General features: G+C 33.9%; 1 protein-coding gene across 3 annotated transcripts in view; it reads left to right on the forward strand.

The window, feature by feature from the left end:
* The window catches only part of WTAP (WT1 associated protein), an 80,408-nt gene extending 67,742 nt beyond the window's left edge, over positions 1 to 12,666 (forward strand). For all 3 annotated transcript variants that reach the window (XM_069070353.1, XM_069070355.1, XM_069070354.1), the window contains 3 exons: positions 5,288 to 5,466; positions 10,215 to 10,369; positions 11,409 to 12,666. In XM_069070353.1, the coding sequence (XP_068926454.1) occupies positions 5,288 to 5,466; positions 10,215 to 10,369; positions 11,409 to 11,989 (915 nt within the window). In that variant the 3' untranslated portion in view covers positions 11,990 to 12,666. The remainder of the gene's footprint in view (positions 1 to 5,287; positions 5,467 to 10,214; positions 10,370 to 11,408) is intronic.
* The last annotated feature ends 384 nt before the right edge of the window (positions 12,667 to 13,050 follow it).

The raw sequence follows: 13,050 nt of genomic DNA on the forward strand, positions 1-13,050 counted from the left end.
AAAAAAAAAAACCCTCTTCAATAGAATATGAGCTTAAGGGAAACAGTTTTATTTTTTTCATTTTTTGTCCTTGTAACCTTTATATACAGAAAATACTTAATAAATGTTCATTAAATTTAAATTCTAGGACTACTTTGTAGAATAGTAAGTTCCTTGTCCTTGGAGATCTTCAAGTTCTTAAATTAGAGGCTGTATTACCACTCTAGGAGGAAGCTGTAATGATAATCTATGCTTTGGCTAGGAGTTACATTAGATGATTTCTGGAGTACCTTTCAACTCTTTAAGTTTGTAGGATCCTCAGGTTTATTCTTCAGTGTGCAATCCTAGACTCTGGCCCTATTCTCTCCTACCCAGACCTATGAGCTATTAATAGCCTCATTGTTGTACCACTTTAATCAGAACCTAACTAAGAAAGATGTTTTCCTCCTTGGAGCTTTCCTGTTCACTCTGGGCTTTATCCCCACTTGATTCTTCTTCGTTTTACCAAGTCAGTCATCAGTCACTTTATTTAAGAATACTTTTTGCTTTCAAGGAAAATACCCTGAGGTTTTTTTTAGTTCCTATTCTCATTTTCTTAAATCTTGCTGAAGCTTTCTTCATAAAACTATTTATTCCTTATTCTCCTTACTTTCAGTGATAATCTATCACCATTGCATTTTTTTTTTACTAGTTCAGAATGACTTTGAGGACAAAAGTGAGATTTGCTAGTTTTAATTGTGTAATTACCCTGCCCGAAAGCAGGACGTTTCATTTCAAGCAGGATAATTTCCCTTTATGGTCTTTTTGCCTCTTTAAAGACCTTATTTTTCCTAATAAGCATAGGGCCTGTCAGCCAAATTACTATTATTAATTCAAAACCTACCTCTTCTCAGTGGGTTTTATATATGGAAAATTGATGATAATGTCTGGACAAAATATATATTCTCTACTGCCCACCCTCCAAATACAGTCAGTTTTTTAAATTTATGATAAAATACAATTGGTCTATTTAACAAGATTATAAACTGCCAGAGTTCAGGGATAAAAATTTGGTTTATTTTCTATAGTACCTAATACGTGGGTGGCTACAGATTTTTTTACATTGTATCTGTGAATGAATGCAGAATACTATTTCTTTGTTAATATAATGTTTAACAAAATTGACTTAAACCATCTCCTAATATATACCCAACAACTAATGTCAATCCTTCTGAGATTACCACTGCACTTGAATGAATAAAAGGGCTTTTATTAAGCACTAACTATTGTACTAAGCACTATATTAAGTACTGGAGATATAACTAGATAACTAGGTAAGAATCCCTGCCTTTAACGAGCTTACATTCTAAATGGGAAGACAACATATGTAGAAATTTTTTTGCATCTGCATGGTGAAATGGGAAGGCCATATATGATAACTCTGAAAGGGGTAGAGAACACTAACAATGCGGCTTAGAAAAGTTTCCAATAGGAGATGGCCCTGAGCTGAAGCTTTAAGGAAGCAAATGATTCTAAGTGGTAGAAGTAAGGGGAGAGTACATTCTAGGCATAATGAAAACAATCAGTGCAAAGAAAGGCATGGAAGAGGCAAGGAAAAGAATACACTATTCATCTAACAGCAAGTAGGCTACTTTTGTTGGAACACATAGTGTGTAAAGGAAATAATGTGAAAATATCTGGAGCCAAATCTGCAAAGGGTTTTAAAATGCCCTTAGGAATTTGTTTTATCGTAGAGATAATAGGGAATCACTCCAGGTTTTCAGCAGAGTTAGTCCTGTGATCAGATAAACTTTTTTTGGCAGCTCTGTGACCAAAATTTCTGAATATAGAAGTGAGACCCTACCAAATCCAAATTAAACTACAGTATAATGCATGTCTTAAAGTTGAACTTTTGTCAGAATTCCATAAATACTTAGCATATCCTCAATTCTGATTGAGATCTTGGAAAACTCAAAAAGTACTTTATTTAGACTCAAAAGGTTTTTTGTATAGAAGGATTCTAGTTCTCCATCTTAGCCTATTACTGTTCTGTGATGTTTGATGACAAGCCAATCCTAAATTTCTAGCTATTGATAAAATTGTGGGCTGAGAAATAGGAGCTATACACCTATTTCTTATGTCTGTTGTAATTCTAAGCAAAACATTTGATGCATCTCATTTTCTTCATCTGTAAGTTATTTATTTAGCTTTTTTCATGGGAAATTGAGTAATAAATGAGTTGTTTTTTTTTTAATACAGAAGTCTTCAGAGAGATACTTCCAACTCTCAGTGAGGCTTTGCCAATGATGATGCATTGACAGTAATTCAAAAGTTTGTTATTTAATGGGACATATTGTTTTTGTTTAATTGAATAAGGGTATTGAAAACCTGACCTCAAAAGGAACTTAGAAAATTACTTCATTTTCTGTTCTAAATCTTTGTTTCCAATTCCATGTTAGGCAAAGATAGATAATATCCTCTTCCAGGCCAAGTCACCTGGGAAGTGAAGGGAGGAACTGTGACAGGACACTGTCAGAAACTTTCCTTTATGCTACCAAGAGAATTATTAATTAAATGTATTACTTTCAAAGACTTTCCCATGCTTCACTATAGTCATTCAATAGATGATACTGTCATTAAATGAAGCAGAGTGTTTAGCTTCTAGGTTCTTGCAGAGATAGATTTGACTGGGATATGTTATAAATTACCATCATTGTTACTATGATATGATGGTAATTGCTGATGCCATTGAAATGTCCAAAAAGTTATGAATGAGTTAACTTATTTTATGTTTTGAATAATTTCTTGATTGATTTCAGTCTTCTAGAGGCATTGACCCAATATATTCAGGTATTTTTGCCCTAGTTGTATCTTCATATCTGCAAATAAGGCAAGAGTTTATTGTATCTTACTTTTACTGTGTTTGCCTTAACTGATTTTTTAAAATGTCTTTGAAATGAGACTTGTCTTGTTAGAACAAACATTTCCGTAAGCAACTAAATTTACATTGGCACTCTTGGAACTTTTTATGAATTGTGGTTATTTGTGACATAGTCGTATGTAAATTGGCATTGCATTTATCAGTGGGTATGTGTTAAGAGACATCATGGCAGGGGATAGAGACTGGCCTCTGAGCCAGCACAACGCTGTTCAAGTCCCATCTCAGACACATATCCTGCACATGTGACTCTAGGCAACACACTTAACCTCTATAAGGTCTAAGCAACTGTAAGATCATAAGTTGCACAGAAGTTGCCAACCTGCACTAATAAACAAGTCCCTCTTCTGGAGTTCCCTGCAACAGTGAAATCACAGGTCTACCTTCTCCTATCCTGTCCCTCTGTGTTATACAGTCCTAAATGTATGGCCAGCATGATAAATTCCTGTAAGCATTTTTAAAGTCTTGACTTTAAGTAGTGCACATGGGCTTTTAAAGATAAACCCTCAAAATAACTGTACAGTGAAATAAGTTAAATGATCCCTGCAATGTACCATTTAAAGAAGAGAGTAAAGATGTTTTTAAAAACATCAACTATAATCTTTTTTTTTTTAGCTTTGGGACAGGTCACCTGAACTAAATCGGGGTAAGAGGATTAATGTTAGTACAGTTGCATTTTACAAGTTGCTAGATATAAATTTATATAGTGTGGCATATGTCTTAGTGCAGTTTTAAGCCTTAATTTCAGAGGTATGAATACTACAAACTTACCAAAAAATTGAAGGTATTTAAATTTTTTAGATGTTGATGTTTCTTAGTAAAATTCAGTGTAATCATCTTGTGCTAGACAACTCTATTAGTCTTCAAGCTTTGTAAAAACTTTTTATCAGCTGTCAGTGAATGAAAGGACTGCATTTGTTATCTTAGCCTTAAAATCATCCAAAGAATGAAGTTTTGATTTATACTTGACAGTTTTGACATCATCCCACAGGGAAAAAAATCTAACGGAGAGAATCTTCTACTGATCTGATCCCCCAGTTTGAAAAAGTATCATTGACAAAACTGTCAAGTACACACATAATGTATAATGACATGATGCCAAATATTACTTAAAATTTGCTTTAAATTTATAAAAACTAAATAAGTATAAATGAAATTTAAATAATTAAACTTTCAAATTATGCTTTTTGTAGTTTGTGGCATTTATACTAGGATTTTAGGGACACCCTGCACAATGGGAATATTACTATGCCAATAAACAGTAATGAAGTGGACAATTTGGAACTTTGTGTGCAAGTATGCTGGGGTAGGGGGATATGGGCAGGGTATACTGTGCTGGGGGCAGCACGTGTGTTTGCCATATTTTTAAGTTGCTACTTATAATTTTGTTTCTTAAATCTGTCATACCACATTTTTGTTTATTAAAAATCAAATTACAATGCCAAACAAAAGGCCAAAACTTTCACTTTTTAATCTATTTTCCCACATTTATGTTTGTGAAAGTGTAATATGATGGGTAAAAGGTCAGCCTGGGAGTCAGGACAACCTGAATTCAAGTCCTGCTTCTGTCATATACTGATAATGTGACTTAGGGCAAATTACTTAACTTCTCAGTGACTCAGTCAACTCAATATTATATAAGTTGTAGATCAGGATTAGTAGGGAAGACTTTTCTCACTAGGAGTTCTGTTTACCAGTGAAATCACATTGGTTATCTAGATCCTACCTCAAAATTTTTATTTTAATATTAGTCTTGTTTTTAGTTATATTTTTCTGGTGGGTTTTATATTTAGTAGTTTGCACAGGTATGCATAGATACATACATATGAAGAAAAAGTATGGGTTTTTTTTCAGACCTGTGAATTTTTATATGAGAACTATTCCATTTCAAAACTGCATTCCAGTGTTAGACACTACACTAATTTGTTATAGTTGTGTGGGAATTCTTTTTCATTTAGTATAATTTTCTGTAGACTTGCATTTTTCTAAGTCAAATCAGTTTTTCTTTCCATGATAATGTTTTGAAAACAAATTGCTTACTCCTTCTGGAACTATTTGATTTCTGTCGTGTAGAATTAGAAGATGGTTCAACAGCATTTTATTTCCAATCCCAAATGTCACCGGTATAGGTGCTTTTGAAGTCACAGAGATAATGGTCTTTGAATTCAGGCTTACAAGTTTAAATAGTAAAAAATCAAGCAGCCTAAAAAAAGATTATAGCTATTTTTTGTTGATTTGAAAAGGCTTTTTTAACAGGTTTTATTTAATCAGTTTAACCAAGTGCTGCCTTTTTTTGGGATCCTTTATTTGTACATAATTTGAACTGTGCTCTCTGAAACTCCATGGGCCCATCCTTTGTGGTAGTAATAATTTATTTTTTATTTTGCACAGACTCAAATCCAGTACCTCAAACAAGTTCAGCAGCCTAGTGTTGCCCAACTGAGATCAACGATGGTGGACCCAGCAATCAACTTGTTTTTCCTAAAAATGAAAGGTGAACTGGAACAGACTAAAGACAAACTGGAACAAGCCCAAAATGAACTGAGTGCCTGGAAATTTACGCCTGATAGGTAAACAAAACATACTCCCCAGTCAAGACTTCCCTGACAGTCCCACTACGAGAATGCTATGGTGGGACAGCCAAGTACTCGTTTTCCACACCAAGACTCAGACGTTTTGAGCCAAAAAAGCCACATTCTTATACTGTCCAGCTTGTAATGCTTAATGTAAAACTTACCAGATGAACCTTGTGTTTCAGCTTTTTCTCTCCTCCCCCCCCTTGCTTCAGAGGCCTGACAGCGTCGGACTATTCCGAAGAAGTGGCCAACTTCGAAAAAATTCCCTTTCTAGAACATGTAGACACTTGACAAGTGTTTCTGTTTGAAGAAAATAGAGGGAGAAACAGAAGTCTTAAGTCTGTGGCACACTGTGTCTACAGACAGTTTGGAGGAAAGAAAACCTAGAGATTTTAAATCATGAATTGAACATGTAAAATTCCAGTAAAATGTAAAAATGGAATATGCTTCGCTCTTAACCTTGAGCCTAGTGACTTAGAGACACTAGAAGTCAGTTTTGCCAATAAGACTGTGGACTTCCTGCTTATTCTTTGAACTTCTGGGTCAAAACTCAAATGAGGTGAATTTTGCTCTATCTATATATATAATATATATATACATATATATAAAGGGTTTATTTGCTTCAATAGCGATGACAGGATCAAGTAATACGTAACAGTCATAGTTCTTTGGGCCCTTCTAGTTCGGGGCTCGTTTGTGGTTTTAAGCAACGGTTTGTTCTTTGGTTGCAAATGATGTAGATAATTGATTCAGGACTGTACAAAAATGAAGGTGTAGTATCTTATAGATTTAAATTGTCTGAAGCATTATATATAAGCAATCATTTCACAACTAAACTGTTTAAGGATATTGGTTGTGATAAGCCTCACTGCATAATTTTGCAGTATTATGAAAATTATTACATCTCCACATTTAATTAGGCACGTTATAATGGCAACCGTTCTTCAGTGTTAATGGGGATGTGTTTTTATTCCATATTGTATTGGGGCCTTTTGTAATTATTTTCTTGACTTAAAATATGCCTTGAAATAGTTGTAATAGCTCAAGGAATTTCTATTGATTTATTCTGTTGTATTTTGAATCATTGGGGGCTATTAAGGGCAGTTGGAAGAGTATTGTTGTGCTTTTCAAAATGAAGGAAAAAAGGCTTTTATTTCTCACTTCTTAAAGACCTGCATTTATCCAGCTGGTATCAGTCAAGGAGCTTTGTCGTTCTTGGTACTTTTTGTCATTTTGTCCCAAGACGTTGCAGTAATATTGTGGGACAACTTCACAGAATGCCTGCCTGAAGATTGGGGTGTCAATCTTGGAAATGTGGGCTGGCAGAATTTTGATGTTTTGTGGATTGGCAAAGGTCTAGTGTTTGTTGCTAGCAAATCCATTTGCTCACTTAGATATAAGGCATTACTTCTTCATGTCTCCATCCGACTATCCTGGAGGTGAATTTTTTTCTTCAGATCATTCTATAAATCACCAATTCAAGTTTTCATAAGGTGATGTTGGATTCTAAGATGAGTGGAAGATAAATGTTCCAGCATGTCCCAGCGTTTAAGTGTAATTTTTATGAAAGGTGACTTAAGTTCTCTCTTAATCATTCAAATCAATTGTAAGTATCTTGAACGTGTATGATTTAAGGAACTGTTATGTGGGGCAGTGGGAGGGCTGGGGGGGGGGGGGGGGGGACTGTTTGTATAATTATCAGGGAAAAAAATGGTTCCAAACTTTTTAAACAAGTAATCAAATCTGTGTTTGATATTAGCTGATTATGACAGCATGGAGATTTTTGTATGAACTTTTTGCCATTAAAGGTAAAAGAGAATGATTTCAATATCATAGGAAATTTCATCGATATGTATTTATCCAAGACAATAATATATGACATTTTTTAAACTTGCTACACAGGTAACTAGAAAGAATACTTTGAGATCTATATTTTTTTAATTGTAGAATAGAGATGATTATCTCAGGTTTTATTAATTATATGATTGCTTTTAAACAGATTATCATTGGTTTAGCAATGTTTTGTCTTGTATAGTTCAAATGGAAATCGATAATTGTTTTCACACTGCAATTTAATTCTTAATTTTGAGGGGAGAAGAATTTAGAGAAATATTTGCGACATATATTTGTGTAAAGATACGTTTTAGGAACATTTCAACTACTAATAAATACTAGTGTTTTCACATTATCCATATGCATTTAAATATTTGAGAAGCTATATCTCTCAAGTGGCCAAATTGCCTTAAAAAAAAAAAAAGAAAGAAAAAAAAACAGGGAAACAGCATCATACAACATTATGTACCTTTCCAAAATGCTTGTTGAAGTTATTGTTTGATTTGTGGGTTGAAAAAGGTTATTTCTGAATTTTAAAATTATTCTAGAGATAGGATTTCTTTTTCACCATATAGTCTCATAAATAATTCTTCTGAATTTGCTAAGTTAAATGTTATTTAGTAGTTTTGGTATAGTTACTACCCCATGATGGATAACTCAAATAGAATACAGTGACTATCTTATAAATAAGAGTTAGTTGCATCAATATTGAAAATAGAAAGAAACATCATTAAAATGTTTCTAGAAAAGATCCAAATCTCTATATTCAGAACAATTCATTTATTTCTTATATTTTATAATACACGGAGTTAAATGGCATACTTAAAACTGAAGGAGAAACAATTCAATTGATTTTATAATTAATATCCATTTCCTTGTATAAGTTGGCATCTCAGGGATCATTCACGTGGTAGTCAGAAACACTGATTTTGCTCATTTCTACTGATATTACAAGGAAAACAAGTTACCAGAAAGTATTTATGAAGAAAAATTTAACATTCTCTACTTCTGTTTGTGACCATACCATCCATTTCAAACTGCATCTTTACTACATCTTTACAATTTCCCAGTTGATTCTTAGTAAAAATTTGGAAACTATAATGTTACAAATTACAGGTTACATTCTGGGGAAGCATTCTACAGAATTTGGAGTTCTTAAGTGACAATGAACAAGGATACTAAATATAAATCAGATCTTTTTTTTTTTAATGCAAAAGAATAATTGTAGTAAGTGTTGACTTGTAGCTTGGCCAAATAAATGTTTGTGTCTTTGTAATTGCTTTTGTTTTGCCTAAGTCCCAGTTGTCTGGGTTTAGCCATAGTTCATATTTCATAAGAAATATAGTTAATTCATATTTTGCATTTGAAACTGAATATTTACTTGAATTAACTACAAGACCTGGCATTGGACATCGCATCAAGGACAGAGAACAAGTGGTTGTCTATATTCCCATGGTTAAGTTTTCAAGACTTGACTGGACCAGATGCCATTGGGAGCAACACATCTGGAAAGTATGGGAAGCCTAAAGGAAAAATTAAAGAGAACACAGTGTTGGCCCTGATTTTTTTTTTTTAATATATAACCTGTTTTTAGTTACTTTTCAGGAAAAAAAAAAAAAAACATCACAAATTGAAACAGCTTGATTTAATTTTGTAAGGGAAAGCTTTGATTGAATTATTTACAGTAGTTTAGCTTAGCTTTTTTTTTCCTTCACCTAAGATCTCTATGAGTTTGAAACTTAGTGACAGCAGTATTCTTTTACATTCAAGTTCTGAGAGATTTTTAAAATTTAATCAGGTCTTTTTTTTTGAACATATATGATGAAAAACAGTTTCATGTTATTTGTTGCTGAACAAGAGGTTTTTTTCTCCCAGTTTGTAAGCAAACTGAATTGAGGAGGTTTTAGACTTACATTTTCTCCTGTAGCATTTTGTACAGAGTTTCCTATAATGGTTTTCAGAAAGTATAAATAACCCCGTTGGCAGATATCTGTTTTTGCATTATTGTTTGGAAAATATATCCCCTAGTCCTATTCTATCCCAAGATGCCCCATTTTGTACCTAGAATTTTAAACATCTAAAAATAAAGTGTTTCACAAACCCCAAAATGACCTATAGGTGAGTCCAATTTTAGGAAGAACTAATACAAAAAAAGAAGTTTATAAAAATGGTCAATTAAGGACAGTGCACTTCTGCCACTAATAAATTCTTTGCTTTAGAAAAGAGCCTAATGAATTTCTTTAATATCAATCCCTGTTTAATAAACATCTCTATGAAATGGATATGATCCACAAAGGTGTGTGTTCCTGAAGAGTCAGGTATAAATTACTTTGGAGTAAGTGATTATATGAAATATTTTTTTTTAACCAATACTCCATATCATCCTTCCTGCAAACATACACTTAAGTATGTGTGTTAGCACAGATTTTTACACTGATTTTTTTTAAACAGACATTTCTAACATGCCTATTTTGCATATCAAGTTTTCATCCTTTAATACTTAAGTATTATTCCCTAAATACAACATTTGATAAAATTTTTGGCAGGGTGCGTTTAGATTCCCAGGTGCATATTATTTTTTTATCAAATTGGGGTAAGGATGAATGAATTCCAGATTGTATTTATTGCTATGATATAAAAGCAAGAAGTGACCATTTTAGCCAATATATATTTAAGTTTTGCTTTTTTACTTCTGACATCAAGTAACTGAAATGCCGAAGATCAACATGCACAAGAGGAAAAGGTGGTAATTATAGGGAGATTTACTGTTGTGATGTAGGTCTTTTGAGCTATAATGTGCAAATTGTGATGTCTGGAAAACATTTACTGTTGCTATTAAGATTATAATCAAGGAAGATTACCAGAAGATTTTGTCTTCATTTTGTGATGGATGGCTCTTTCCTTTGCAGCCAAACAGGCAAAAAGTTAATGGCGAAGTGTCGAATGCTTATTCAGGAGAATCAAGAGCTTGGAAGGCAACTGTCCCAGGGACGTATTGCACAACTTGAAGCAGAGTTGGCTTTACAGAAGAAGTATAGTGAAGAACTTAAGAGCAGTCAGGATGGTAAGGGCTTACTTTCTGAACAGCGTTCCTTGAAAATTTTTCATTGGCTTTGAAAATTTGCTAGCTTGAATGTAGTAGTTCAAGTTGTAGTACAGGATTACCTTCTTTACATAAGGACAGTGTGGAGAAAGAAGTATTTGAAGAATGGGAAAGGGGGCACAGGTAAACAAAAGGACATTTAAACTGTAGATTTCTTATGAATACAAAGGCCATTCCTTTACTGCCCAGATTTTTAAGTGAATATGCGTGTATGTTAAGTGCTTACAGGAGGCTGGGCAGCATGTCTGTATTCTGACCACTTTGCATAGTTGCAGCCGTCCTATTTCTCCTTTTCTTTAGTAGCTATGGTGACAATAAAGATATATGGAGGGAAATATCCAAGAATTGATTCTGCAAACTAGGATTCATATTTGAAATAATATATGAACTTAATTGGAATAAATTGCTTAAGTAACATTTTAAAATATATTACCTGGTCCTTTTACTTCTAGTAAGAATCATCTGTAAGTTTTATAAAACTATGATTTATTTGTACAGCCTACTAAAATTTTGCCACCTATTTTGTTTTTTAAGTCCCTTAGAGATTTTTAGGAGAATACCTTTTCCCTTCTAGAGCCTTCTCCCTCCAGTGTGTTCTGTAACTATTTTACAGAGTTAAATAAAATTAGTGCATTCAATGGATTTCTTAATTAGCTGTGCTTACAAGTAAAATGATTTTCTATGAGTTGTGAGTTGTCCTAATACTCAGAATCCATACATCTTTACATGGTAGACTGTTTTACTTTTTTTTTCTTTTAACCTCTGTTTTAAGCAACTTACATGAGGTTTAGGAAGAAGACATCAAATGGACCATCTATAGTGAATATATACATATATATAAAATATGTGAAACCGATGTGAAAGTTAACCCTAGATAAATTTCAGACCTCATTTGTCGATATTTTACTTGAATAATTCTAGATAATAGTATTACTATCCTACTATATGAAACTTGTTTTTAAGTGATGTTAAAAGCAGGTTTGACTTTTTCTTTGTACAGAACTCAATGACTTCATTATTCAGCTTGACGAAGAAGTAGAAGGTATGCAGAGTACCATTCTAGTTCTTCAGCAACAACTGAAGGAGACTCGTCAGCAGTTGGCTCAGTACCAGCAGCAGTCCCAGGCCTCAGTCCCAGGTACCAGCAGGACTCCATCTTCTGAGCCTTTAGACCAGGGAGAGGTCATGGGTAAAGACTGCAGCCGTCTGGCTAATGGACCAAGTAACGGCAGCTCCTCCCATCAGAGGACGTCTGGGCCTGGATTTTTTAGGGAGGGTAACACAACAGAAGATGACTTTCCTACATCTCCAGGGAATGGTAATAAGGTCTCCAGCAACTCTGAAGAGAGAACTGGCAGAGGAGGTAGTAGTTACATAAACCAACTCAGTACGGGGTATGAAAGTGTAGACTCTCCCACGGGCAGTGAAAACTCTCTCACACACCACTCTAATGACACAGACTCCAATCATGATCCTCAAGAGGAGAAAGCAGTGACTGGGAAAGGTAACCGAACTGTGGGTTCCCGTCATGTTCAGAATGGTTTGGACTCAAGTGTAAATGTACAGGGCTCAGTTTTGTAACATTTTTCCAGCAACATTTTTATACAGTGTCATTTAATTTGGGAGAGGATACTGTCCAGAAACAATTTTAATTAGTGCATACTTTTTGTCACAATTTGCCTTTTTGTGAAGTGTGGGGGGTTTTTTTGTTTGTTTTGTTTTTTTTTCCTTGCTTCAGTACCTCTGCCACTTTGGAAATTGTAACAGTTAATTACGTTGAACGTTGCTAAAAGGACGTTTGTGTAGGCTCAAGTTATTTTTATATGAGTTAATGTGAAGTTGAAAATGGAAATAATTTCCACAAAGTATAACACAATGATGTCTGTACAAATCCATGTATATCTAGAACCCGTGCTGTGTAAGGGCATTCTTACTCATACTGTTCTTATCCTTATGCAACATTCAGACTTGTCATAGTAGTTGTGGGTTTATGACTGCCAAGTTTGCCCAGTACAGTAGTTTTATCACTAAAAGTTGGACTGTTGATGGAGTCCTGTAGTAGTTTCAGTGTTAATTACAGTTTTTTCCACCATACATCTGTGCATTTTCTCTTTAGGTGACTGAATGTTTAAGAATTTTGTGTGCATAGTTACTCAGTTTTTATGAACTGTTGTATCCTGTTAATGCAGATTGCTCTGTGACTCCACTATATCTTACCTGTACTGACCAAACCTAAATAAAGATTTTTAATAATGTAACTCCTTCATTAGTTGTTTTTCAGTATTTAGTAGCACTGTTTTTCCATGAACATCTGAATTCTATTTCATCATACTTCAGCCAGTTGCAAGATTGAAACCTAAGTTTATGCTAAGTCTAGGATGCTTATAAAGAGGGGCAATTGGTGTTTCTCGTCTAATTTTAGTTCAATCCAGTAAATTATGTTGTTGGTGCTGGTTTGAATATTGAATCGATGCTATTTCAATTATACATCTGCATCATTAATACTGTGGTATATTAGAATTTGTAATTGTATAAGAAGATAAAAAAATGCATTGCCAAAAGCAGAGTATTTGATTTAATCATTATTATTAGACTATCTAAAGTAGCATAGAAGTTGGCAGGAAAAGTTTAAGCCTAATAGA

This window comes from Petaurus breviceps, unplaced genomic scaffold, assembly GCF_028583685.1.
Source record: "Petaurus breviceps papuanus isolate PSGF00001 unplaced genomic scaffold, PetGlider_PUasm1.0 90808, whole genome shotgun sequence".
Taxonomy (NCBI): Eukaryota; Metazoa; Chordata; class Mammalia; order Diprotodontia; family Petauridae; genus Petaurus; species Petaurus breviceps.